Raw genomic sequence first — 12,247 nt, 5'->3', positions numbered from 1 at the left:
CACTGGGAGTGAGTGAATGCTGGCCCCAGCTCAGCCACTATTAGGCTGTGGAGTGTGAATGTTTACTTTTCTTTTTTTTAAAAAAAGATTTTATTTATTTATTTGACACAGAGAGATCACAGGTGGGCAGAGAGGCAGGCCGAGAGAGAGGAGGAAGCAGGCTCCCTGCAGAACAGAGAGCCCGATGCTGGGATCCATCCCAGGAACCTGGGATCATGGGACCTGAGCCGAAGGCAGAGGGTTTAACCCACTGAGCCACGCAGGCACCCCGAACGTCTACTTTTCTGTGCCTTGATTTCTGTCTGTAGAATGGGGATGGCATTGAGATGCTTTTTCCAGTGCTCACTAGCAACGTGGACATACGAGCATCACCTCAACCTTCTCAGAACTAGAGATCAAACCTTCCTAAATTGTGGCTGATAGCATGTGTAAAATGGTAAATTCATGTTGTTCTCGCTGCAGTGTGGATCCTTTCCCCTTATTACACACCCAGTAGAGGAGACCTTGGCATAGCAGGGTTTGGGTATAAGGATGCTGTTTTTTTCCTTCTATAGGTTCAGTATTCTATCTTTCCATAGGAATCCTAGGAATTTTAGAACTGGAAGGGATTTTTCCTCCTGATTTTCACCATTACCTTGAACTCCCTTGGTGGGGCTTTTCCCCGGTGCTCTATTTCAGTTGTGGAACTCAAGGCACAGAATCTTACAAAAATAAAATGAGGGGCGCCTGGGTGGCTCGGTCAGTGAAGCATCTGCCTTCAGCTCAGGTCGTGATCCGGGGGTCCTGGCACCAAGCCCCATGTTGGGCTCCCTGCTCAGTGGGGAGTCTGCTTCTCCCTCTCACTCTGCCCTTTCCCCTCTTCCCCAGTTCATGCTTGCTGTCTCTTGTGCTCTAATAAATAAAATCTTAAAAAAAAGTAACAATGAAATGATGACCGCTGGGTTCTTAGAGTCTCAAATGTGCATTGGTAAGGAACTGACCCCGTGGAGGATGCTATGGCTGCTTTCTGGAGTGCTCAGCTAAACATCAGCCCTTCCATTGGAACCCTCTGTCCCTGCAACAATGGCTGATGGCTGCCATTCGTGCTTCTCCCCATTGATCAGATTAGGGATGGATGCCTGACCAAAAGGCAGCCATCAGGTTTTTCTGGGATATCTGGAGACAGGACCCAGAATTAGAGTCAGTCAGCTGTGAGAGAAGCTGAGGTGGAAAGTCATGTCAAACTGATGCCAGAGGTGGCACTGTGTTAAGACAGACCAAACCCATGCTGAAGGGGACCGTGACCTTGAGAAGCCAGGGAAGCCAACCTGCAGACAACAGGAGGGAGTAGATGCACAGAGGCAGGCCATCAGCAAGGACCATGTGGCCTCTGAGAGAGGAAGGGAAGAAGGGCCAGTCCCTGGGAGGGCTGTCCTTTCTGCCTTTGAGCAGATGTAAGTGGCCTTCACCTTGTTATCACCAAAAGAGCCTTTAGTAGGAGGTAGCTGGGTAAGAACCAGGTGACAGACTAGGATTTCCGGGGGCAGGCAAGAGCGTGTGTAGAAGCAGGTGGGCCTGCAGCAGGGGGCAGGTGATGCTGGGGAGCCACCGAGTGAATGGTCTTCCCCCAGAACACACACGCCTGTCTAGTGCCTGTTAGCCTCTCCACAGCGGGATGCTTACAAGTACAACTCAGCGTGTGTGTTGTAGCTGAGTCTGTGCCAGGTACAGAAGCTGCAAGTGATGAGAGATAAGAGTAAAGCAAACCCCTCTCCAGTCTTGAGATATGGGGAGAACAGACAGTCATGACCGGCCAGGCCCATGACTTAGAGTCATAGAATCTTAAAACCAGAAAGGATATTACGGTTCATCCTTGCCAACCTCTCATCTAGTACAGACACTCTCTTGTCTGCTGACCAGCCTCTCTGCAGCCACCAACAAATTTCTCCACCCCAAATTACTGGTGACAGCAACTGCCTACAGAGACCTGGCAAAAGGAAGTACTAGGTGTGATGGAGAATGTGGAACCAAGTTGTCACATGCTGACTCGGACCTTTCTAACATACATGATGCCCTTGCCAGTTGACATACTCCATTTTTTTATGAGGAAATCAACCAACCTGGCCCAACTGAGGGCTTATTTATTTATTAAGTAATCTCTACCCCCAACATGGGGCTTGAAATCACCCCGAGATCAAGAGCAGCCGGGCACCCCAACTGATGGTGTTCTGTTTTTAAAAAATTTATTTATTTATTTGACACAGAGAGACAGCGAGACAGGGAACACAAGCAGGGGGAGTAGGAGAGGGAGAAGCAGTCTTCCTGCACCCCTGTTTTGTTTTAATGTGATCTGAAATAATCCCGTTTTCCTTTTTTGTCTTTTCTCGGTTGACTACTTGGTATCCATCTGCAACTGCACGCAACTTGACATCCAGAGGCTAATGTCCTTTCATTTCAGCACACTGAGCCTGCAGAGTAGGGTTTGTGGGCTTACAGGTGAGTCTCTGTGTAGGTGGTTAGCAGAACGTGGTCTCAGCAATGACTGGTGCGTTGTTTCATTTGACAATGCTGTCTGAAGGTGATTAAGAATTTTATTTTCGAATAGGATATAAAGGCTTGGTGAATAATGACTCCCTAACTCCAGAAGCTACCACTGAAGGTCCATCTGCCCGAGTTCAGTGCAAGGCTGGCCTGCGCCCAGCACAGCACACAGCAGGGGAAGGGCATACTCACTCTCCTCTCCAAGACTCTTCATCCAAGGGCAGGAGACTTGACACAAGCAATGTTGTGGGGCCAAGAACATTAGCAAAAGTGGACTTGAGTTCTAGCCACAGGTCCACTCTGACACAGTGAAGAACTCACCTTGGTTTTATCGGCTTTGAAATATACATCTCTTACTTCCCTATTTACGGTAGGAAATTACCGTTCAAGCTTGCTTTCTCAAACATTTAGCAAATGTTCTTCCCCGCTGGCAGGACTGAAGGTGTTTTCTAACACTAGTACCCAGGGGGTCGAACTGGAGCATTTTGTATCCTTGGAGTGGCCTTGAGTTAACTTCTAAAAGGCATGCTCTCCCTCTGGGCCTGATTTTCACACATACCTATTATATATGATCTATATTTCACATATATATTATAAACATTCGAATCATTAACACTGTCCTTATAAAAATATACACTTAAAGAGAAATCCCCCCTTGTCCCGCGCCTGTCCCTAGGCTCCTCCCCGGAGGCAGTGCTTTTAAAAGACTGGTGTGTTTCTTGATGTTTTCCTGTGTTTATCCTTGTATGTGCTCATGTGGAAATATATATTTTGCGGGGCGCCCAGCAAGGACTCCTGATTGCAAGGTTGTGAGTCAAGCCCCATATTGGGTATGGAGCCTTTCCAAAAAATGAATCTTATTTTTATTAATATAAATAGGACCTTACTATTAACACTTTTGGAAGCTGCTTTTTATACTTAATGAAACCTTTCCAGTCAACATATTCATCTAATTTTTAACTGTTGCAGACATTGTATAATACAGACAAGTCATAGTTTATTTATTTTTTCCCTGTTGGACATTTGTTTCCAGTGTTCTATTTATTTTTTAAGCTAGGCTTATCGATGTATATTTTATATGAAGTTACCCTTTTTTTTCTTTAAAGATTTTATTTATTTGAGATAGAGAGCAAGTGAGCACCAACTGGAAAGAGGGAGAAAATCTTCAAGCAGACTCCCTGCTGAGTATGAAGCCTGACTCGGGGCTTGATCTTATGACTGTGAAATCATGACCTAAAATCAAGTTGGCTGCTTAACCATCTGAGTCACCGAGGTGCCCCAAAGTCACCTTTTTAAATGTGCAAGTTTCAAAACACACACACACACACACACACACACTCACTCCTGTAACCACCAGGAGTCAGGACTGCCATCATCCAAAACGTTGCCTTGTGTCTGTGGTCAATCCCTCCACATACTCTCAACCCCAGGCAAACACTGACCGTGTTTTTATCCCTCTAGTTCTGCCATTTCTGTAATGTCCCGTGGATGGAAGCACACAGATGCAGCCCTAGGAGTCTGGCTTCTGTCACTTGGCACAGGGCAGAGGCGATTCATCCAAATGACCGAGGTGGCAGGTCCTCCATGTTCGTGGCCGAGGAGTGTTCCTGTGCCGAGCTGCACCGCCGTTTATCTGCTCACAAGCCGGTGGACATTGCAGGGTGGGGGTGGGGGCGGGCGGTGGTGGTTTCAGTTTTAGGTTATTAGGATGAAAGCTAATATAGACATCTGTGTACAGGTTTTTGTGTGCACATAGGATTTCCATTTCTCTGGGGGGAAATGCCCATGAGTGATATTGCTGGGTTGTACGGTGGTTATGTTTAAATTTACAAAAAACTGCCCAACTGGTTTTCAAGGTGCCTGTATGATTCTGCATTCCCGTGGGCAATGTGAGAACATTCTGGTGGTTGTGTGTGCTCATCAGCACTTAGCGCTGTCAGGTCCCAGAAACCGTGGCCGTTCTGATAGGTATACAACATTGTCTTATGGTTTTGTTTGCATTTTTCTCAGTCAGTGATGTTGAGTAGCTTTTCATGTGCTTATGTGACCATGCATATCTTCTTGATGAGATGTACATGTACAATTACTGCCTATTTTTTAATTGGCTTATTGTTGTTATTGAACTTTGAGAGATCTTTACACCATCTAGATGCAAGACCTTAGTGCCTTGTATTTTCTCTTCTGTAGGATTTTTAAAGGCTCCATTTCAACATCACTGATGAGAGATCACTATTTCTGAAGTGCTTTCAATAGTTTCATGGTGCCCTGGTATCTCTTTGGAGAGCCACACTTTGACAAATAATTTTATTATTTAAACTGCAATATATTTGATATCTAACATCCTCTTAGGTATACAACATGTTGATTCGATGTGTTAATAAATTGTGAGATGACTGTCATTGTAGCAACAGTTAGCCCCTCTCACATCACAGAATTATTTTATTTTCTGTGGAGATTTAGTTTCTTAGCAAATGTGATGACTATAATACTGTCTGCATTCACTACACTATGCATTAACTCTAGGACTTATTACTACTTGCAAGTTTGTACCCTTAAACATTTCTTCTACTCCACCCCAACCCAGGGACCACCATTTTACTCTCTGCTTTTATGAATTTGACTTGATTCCACGTAAAAGTGAATGCCATGTTTGAGACTATTTGTCTTTGGAGCGCCTGGGTGACTCAGTGGGTTAGAGCCTCTGCCTTCGGCTCAGGTCATGGTCCCAGGGTCCTGGGATTGAGCCCTGCGTCGGGCTCTCTGCTCAGTGGGGAGCCTGCTTCCCTTCCTCTCTCTGCCTGCCTCTCTGTCTACTTGTGATCTCTGTCTGTCAAATAAATAAGTATTTAAAAAAAGAAAGAAAAGAAAGACTATTCATCTTTCTCTGACTTATCTCAGCATACACCTTAAAGGTCAATATGTGGCAAGATTTTCTTCTTTTTCATGGTTGCATAATATTCCTTAAGAGTTTTGTCTCTCCCTCCCTCCCTCTCACACACACACACACACACCTCACATCTTCTTTATCCATTTATCTATTGATGGGTACTTGGGTCGTTCCATTATCTTAGCTATTGTAAATAATACTGCAAGAAAATGGGCACACATACACCTCTTTGATAGTCTGTTTTCATTTCCTTTGGGTACCCATAAGTGGAATAAGTAGTGGAATAAGTAGATCTACTTTTTAATTTTTTGAGAAACCTCCATATTGTTTTCCGTAGTGACTGAAACAATTATGTTCCACCAATTACGTATGAGGGTTCCCTTTTCTCCACAGCCTTGCCAATGCCTGTTATCTCTTGTCTTCTTGAGTTTAGCCATTCTAACAGGTGTGAGGTGGTATGTCATTGCCGATTTGATTTGCATTTCCCTGATGATTCATGATATTCCGTATCTTTTAAGTACCTGCTGGCCATTTGGAGGTGGTCTTCCAGCTGTTCCAGATTTTTCACCTGCAAATGGTACTGCCGACCAGTGGCCAGTTAGTCATCACCAACTGAGGAGAAAGATACTGAATGCCCTCTTCAGCCTCAGCTCCCAGCTAGGTCTTCTAGTCTAGCTAGGAGTTACTGGGCCTCTATTAGTAAAGTGCATCTGACCTCATTTAGCTCCTGCTCCGTATTTATCTTTATTTGTTAAGAGTCTGCAGTGGTGGAAGGATAAAGGATTGGGACTTCAAACCTCTAACATGTAATTCACTAAGGTTGGTTTCCACTGTCACTTCAATTGGATTATATTAAAGAAATGTGTTCAGGGATGAATCAAAGTGGAAAAGCATGCTGCAAAGAAGGGAGCAACTAGGTTATTCGCATCATTTTGAACTTGTGCGTATGACTGAAGGAGGCTGGTCCTGCCTAGCTGTTCATCTGTTCCACCTGGTCCCAGGCAGCAATGACCTGCCCTCCACATTCTTCTATCAGACCAAACTAGATGTGACCTGTCAAGCCACACTCTGGTACTACACCAAGCTGTGTCTGGGAGGACACTGCAGGTGTGTGTGGGATCTTACTCCAACCACCCTGCTAAGTGATACCCATGCACTTGTTCTCCCTGTACTTCCTGCCCTCTGAATCATGAACTCCTAGACCCCTGTTCGAAATCCACTGCAGGGGCAGCTTGAGGAATGCTTTCCTGACTCCCCGAAGATGTAGTTAATCACTTCGTTCTCTGTGCCACTTCCGTATTTTATGCATTTAGTATATGATAAAGTACTTTCTACATGGCACACAGTGTTCTAAGTGCTTTACGTATATTGACTTTTTTTTTTTTTTTTTTTTTTGGAACTACTTATGTTCCCTATGCCCTGACAGCAGCAGCAGGATGGCAGTCAGCTGTGCAACAGAGAGGGCTGGCAATTCTCCCGCACCACAGCACCACCAAGAGTCCCACCCAAGCATCAAAAGACAGCGCTGATAGAGGGACTCGCTCAGCTTTCACCAGTTCTGTGAGGTAGATACTTTCAATGCATCTGCTTCACAGAGGAAACAAAGAGACACACAAAGCAAACAACCTGTTCTGAGTGAGCTGCTTTGAATCCAAGTAGCTCTTAAAACATTCTGTGTTTCTATTGCTGCACTTGATACACTATGTTGGCTGGTTGTTGGCTTCCAAGTCCTCTTCAACCCTAGGAGTTTCTGGAAGCAAGGGCCTGGTCGTACTGAGCTCTGTATTCCACGACTTAGCAGTTCCAAACCGATGGGACTTCCTTTGCGCTTATGAGGCCACAGCAGAGGCCCTCAGCTGTGACCAGCCAAATCACCAACTTTCTCATATGCCTGGCTGGCTAGAATCTAAGTAAATCAAGTACACTGGCCATCTGCAGTCATTCCTGGGCAATATCTCCTCTGAATCTAGAGCCATGAAAAAGGAACACCATTCCATAAAAACTCCAGAACCTCAACAAAAATTGGAAACTAATCTCCAAAGGCAAAAAAAACCTCAGGCAGAACCCAGAATTAATTCTTTTTGGAATCAAGAAAAGACATTAGTGAGAAGTCAAACACAAAAGAGTTATAGGTCAATCACACCTCAATAATATTAATAACAATAATATTCAAACAACAAAAAACCAAATGGAGACTCTGGGCAGGTGAATTACAGCTAAGGGCATTCAGCAGCACTGGACCCAGAAAAATACACTTAATACAGGTAATAGTAACAAGAGCCGGCACTGCCAAGTGCTTTTCTGGGATTTGAATCTGGCTCTGCCCACGACCACCCTGGTTATGACCTTGGTTAGGTTCTTCAGCCTTTTAGTACCTGATGTTCCACATCTATAAAAGGCAAAAAGAGACCCATGTTTTAGTATTGTGAGGATTAGATGAGTAACAGGAGTCAAATGCTTTTAGCACAGTGCCTGATACACAGCAAGGATCCAATGAACAAAAGCTATTTTTCTTCCTGCATATTTAGTAACACAGGCAGAGAACTGCTGGCATGTAAGGCACACTATTACAAATACCCATCACACTTTGCTCCTGGTGCCTGGCACCCAGGGGCCATTTGGTGGGTTTTCACAGAATGAATGAATGAATGGCCCAAGTGCTTCCCAGGCTTTTGTTCAAGGAGAGAAAACCAGAATGGCAATCAGAAATAAGGCTAACAAGTCACAAGGACTAGGCCAGTGAACACTTCAATTTAGCATTCTATTAACGAGATCAATGTGTTACAGACATCCACTGTACGTGTTCGTAATAATGATCCTTAGGCATTGTATAAAGCCTCTTGTGTTTTAGGAATTTTTCAGTGGTTAAATTAGATTCAAAGAAGTTAAAATTAAGTATACATTACTGCATTCAAATGCTTTAGAATTGGAAATCCATGCAAAGCATGAACGGCAACAATGAATTAACTGGTATATTCTGATTGATTGCAACACTCAGTTCACACTTCACTACCCACACAGTGTTGTATCCGTCTACATTGTCTATTTCCCACTAGACTGTGAACGCCTCTTATGTCTAGCACTTTAGTACCCACAGTGCCTGGGACAGAACTGTGGTCAGTAAATACCTGACAATAACCTGCCGCTGGCACCATGACCACACCACATTATGGCGTTCAGTCCAGCAACATGTTCTTTCGGTGTACTTCCATTTCCACAAGACAACAGAAACCTCCTATCTTAAGATTTTTAAATATAAACTGCAACATTTAAAAATATGGTACACTTTAAGAAAATTATTCTTTAAAACCCTAAGATTTAAGACTAACTGATCTGACAGAAGATAGTTTAAACTGGAAGCTAAAGCATCTGAAATGTCCCTTTTTAATTCAGATGATTTCTAACAAAGTCAGATAAAAGCTGCTGATTTTCTTGTAAGAATCCATTAAAGGCTTATACTGCTGTCAGATTTACACAGTACTATTGTACTATGGATGGTGGTAGTTGCTCAAAGACTAAGAAGTGGGAAGAAGAAAAGATAGAAGTAGGTGAAGGAAAGGAAGATTAAGAAGCAATCTCTGACTGATCCTCCTAATAAAAATATTAGACTCAGGAACCTACTCTGGACTCATGTCAGAAAGAAAACTGAGCTGAAAAGAAAACCAGCTTATCGCCTCCTGGACTCTGACACAAACACTAGGGAAAATGGCCAATGTACTGGGACGAAAGGTGGGTGCCCAGCCCAGCAAGTAAAGGCCGACTATAAGGCAGCGCCCCTTTAGCCCAGTGCCCCAGCCTCCTACCACATTCCAAAGGCTCCTTAACTCTTACGGAGGTCGAAGTAAGGCCACTCTAAAGCTGTGCACCCTTCCTGGGTATCTGAAGAAGAGCAGAGATGAAAACTGTAGGAAGGGGATCTTGACTTTAAAGTAGGAAGCTGAGTTTTCATCTGTCATGGGGAGGTTTGGGTGTTTGTATTAGAGATGCCAGAGACAAACTCCCTCGCTCTCACGTCTTCTGGGGTCTGCACCATTTTCCTGGAGGGAGGATTTGTTGGGGGTGGGGGGGATGGGGCGTCAGGGGAAGGTTTCTGGAAAAGTACACTCTGGTATTCACTTGGCCCACAGGTAGAATTTCCCCCAAAGGCGATCAGGTCTCATGACAGTGTGTTGGGCAGGAAATGGTTCTATAAAATGGTCATTATCTACCTCTCACAGCTATTTTTGAAGATTAAATGCAATACTTTAGAGCATTTAACACACTGCCAGGCACATAAGGGCCTGATAAGTGTTAACTCTTATTTCACAGATAAGTACCAACAAGGATGAAAATAAGCTCCAAAGAAAATTTGTTCACAGACCATTAGGAATAACTCCAACTCTGCTGAACTCCTTAAGGGCTGCTTATGATACAACAGAGCAAAAACGGTTTTCTTTTTTAAGATCTATCATTTTAGAAGTTACTGTGGCAACATGTAATTTCAAATCTTTCCAATGCCCAGCAACCGTAATATATTTATTACCATTTGTTGGTTAAAACATCCCTTAAGTGAGTGTAACTAGCAGAGTTTAACTAAATCACCTATGAAACATGGCCCTCCTGTGTGCTTAGGATGTGACATCTTACCAGATGTGCATCTCTCTTACTAGCTTTCCTCTCTCAATCTCACAGTGGTTATAAGGGCTGAGGACTCCTACTTCCTGATAGTTGGCTGTCGAAAGCGTGTTTATAGAGCAAGCGAGTTCTGAAATAAAAAAATAAAAGAAGCCAGAGAGAGTCTCCTTCATTACCAGTAGCCGTATTTTAGTATTAAATAAGAAAGCAATTTCAAAAAATCTAATCAGGAGTGGTACCAGTCTACAGCCTAGATTAGCTATGCCACTGAACAAGTAACAAGTGTTTAAATGACTCAAGCAGATACTGTCAGGTGTGATGAGGTAAAAGATACCTAAAATAAGCTGAAGAAACCAGACCTGGCAGAAATAGCAGAGCAGAGCTTCTGAGGAGACACAGCCCTGCCCGGAAGCTCTGCCAGCAGCTACACAGTTCAATCTGGCAGGCACGGTCACCTTAAAAACTAAAGACAGAAGGAGAGGACACAGAGGTCTGTTGCAGGGCAGGGCCAAACGTCAAAAAAAGACAAGGTCTGCGGGGGGAGATATATGCTATGAACCAAGCACATGACAGGTTTCCAGAATTCTCAGTTCTATACTGATTGGTCACACCATTATCCATCTGCTCCCTGACACTAAGTCTCTGTCAGAAACAAAGGTAAGGGGGATACATTTGGTTCCTGCACCAGAACAACATTGAATACCACTCTCCCTCATCAGAATTACAGTTTACAGTGGGAATGCAAAGGCAGACATTTTCTCAAAGCAGTTGTACTCAGCCTCTGCATGATGGTGTTCCCTGCTGAAAATCGAGTAATACAGAAAAATATTTATCTCAAAGGATAGGTTCCTCTTTGACTGGCTTTAGTTATGTAACAGTTTCTTAAATTTCTGGCATTCGTTCCTTATTGGTTGGGCGCATACAGAAGCAGCTGACAAAATGAACAAAAGAAAAGCAACTTTTCCTTGTGTTTAATTTGTTACACTTGATCTTAGCCAAAAGGCCAAGAAGCAATTAACTTGTTAAAAGCTTCCTTTGTTTGCTCTCATGGTCTTGTTTGTGGGTAGGTTTGTTTTTGTGCCTGCCTAATACATATCGGCCTCACCCCTACAAGCCTCCCTTAGTTTGTCAACATCATTCTTCAGGCGACAATCAGTATCTGCCAGCTGAGTATGAAGCAAAATTCTGGAACAAAATCAGTTTCTGAGAAGCTTATAATCTGGATGGGAGAGACAGATCTTGAATTACTGGGAAAATATTTAATTTCTGATTCTTTTAAAAACAAAATAAAAGAGGGGCGCCAGGTTGGTTTAGTTGGTAGACCACGTGACTCTTGATTGTGGGGTAATGAGTCCAAGTCCCTTGCTGGATGTAGAGATTACTTAAACAAATCAATCTTTTAAAAAATATATAAAAGCAAATAAAAGATATATTCATTGGCCAAGATTTTCCCCATTTCTCATGTCACTAACAGGAGGGTTAAATATGCAAGCTAATAATGAAAACTGCTATCTTAGGTACAAACATAAATGCCCTCTTCTTTATTAATGGGTGTGAATATGAAACATGATCTCCTGTAAAAATAAATAAATAAAGAGAGCTTTGTTCTTTGACAATTTCAGAATAAGGAACTTTGGTTTTTTATTCCCTTTAAGTCTTTCTGTATTTGACCGCTTTTTTCAGGTTTTGCCATTCACTTCCGCTTTGTATCACCTCAGATCCTCAGAGAAAACAAGGACAGAGTCCTCATCTAGAAAACATTTCCTAGTTTGACATTTTAAAAGTCAATATTTAAAACGAAAAACCTTCTTAACCCCCCCAGCCCCTCACCCCCTTCTGAATAATCTAGGTTTAATACAAGCCTATAAATAAATTTTTTTCCTCAAAAAAAAAGAAAAAAAAAAAACCACCTTGAGTAACTTTACAAGAATTACTGTTTAAAAAATTTACCTAGGGAAATTAAAGTTCCAGTCATTTCACCCCTACAACAGACGGTACTCAAGTATCTGAGTCTTGGCAGTGCTTCCTCAGCGCACCACCCTTTAGTTGTTCTGCCGGCATGCTGGCAAAGTCTTCTTAATCACTCTTCTCTTCTCCTTGATAATGTCTATACTCTGGCTTCAGCTCCCATGTGTTTTTGTGGGTCCCTTTTACATTCTGAACGCCAATTTCTTTCAAGATTTCCTTTAGGTACCCCTAAAAACAAAGACAATCCAAGATGAGACT

At 43.0% G+C, this 12,247-nt stretch overlaps 1 protein-coding gene across 1 annotated transcript in view; it reads right to left on the bottom strand.

Moving 5' to 3' along the window:
- Positions 1-9,382: 9,382 nt before the first annotated feature.
- GTF2F2 (general transcription factor IIF subunit 2) overlaps positions 9,383-12,247 on the bottom strand; it is a 155,997-nt gene continuing 153,132 nt past the window's right edge. The window contains exon 8 of the mRNA XM_032314486.1: positions 9,383-12,217. Within this exon, the coding sequence (XP_032170377.1) occupies positions 12,098-12,217 (120 nt within the window). The 3' untranslated portion in view covers positions 9,383-12,097. The remainder of the gene's footprint in view (positions 12,218-12,247) is intronic.

This window comes from Mustela erminea, chromosome 15, assembly GCF_009829155.1.
Source record: "Mustela erminea isolate mMusErm1 chromosome 15, mMusErm1.Pri, whole genome shotgun sequence".
NCBI classification, from domain to species: domain Eukaryota; kingdom Metazoa; phylum Chordata; class Mammalia; order Carnivora; family Mustelidae; genus Mustela; species Mustela erminea.
This window is presented reverse-complemented; position numbering and strand designations above follow the sequence as displayed.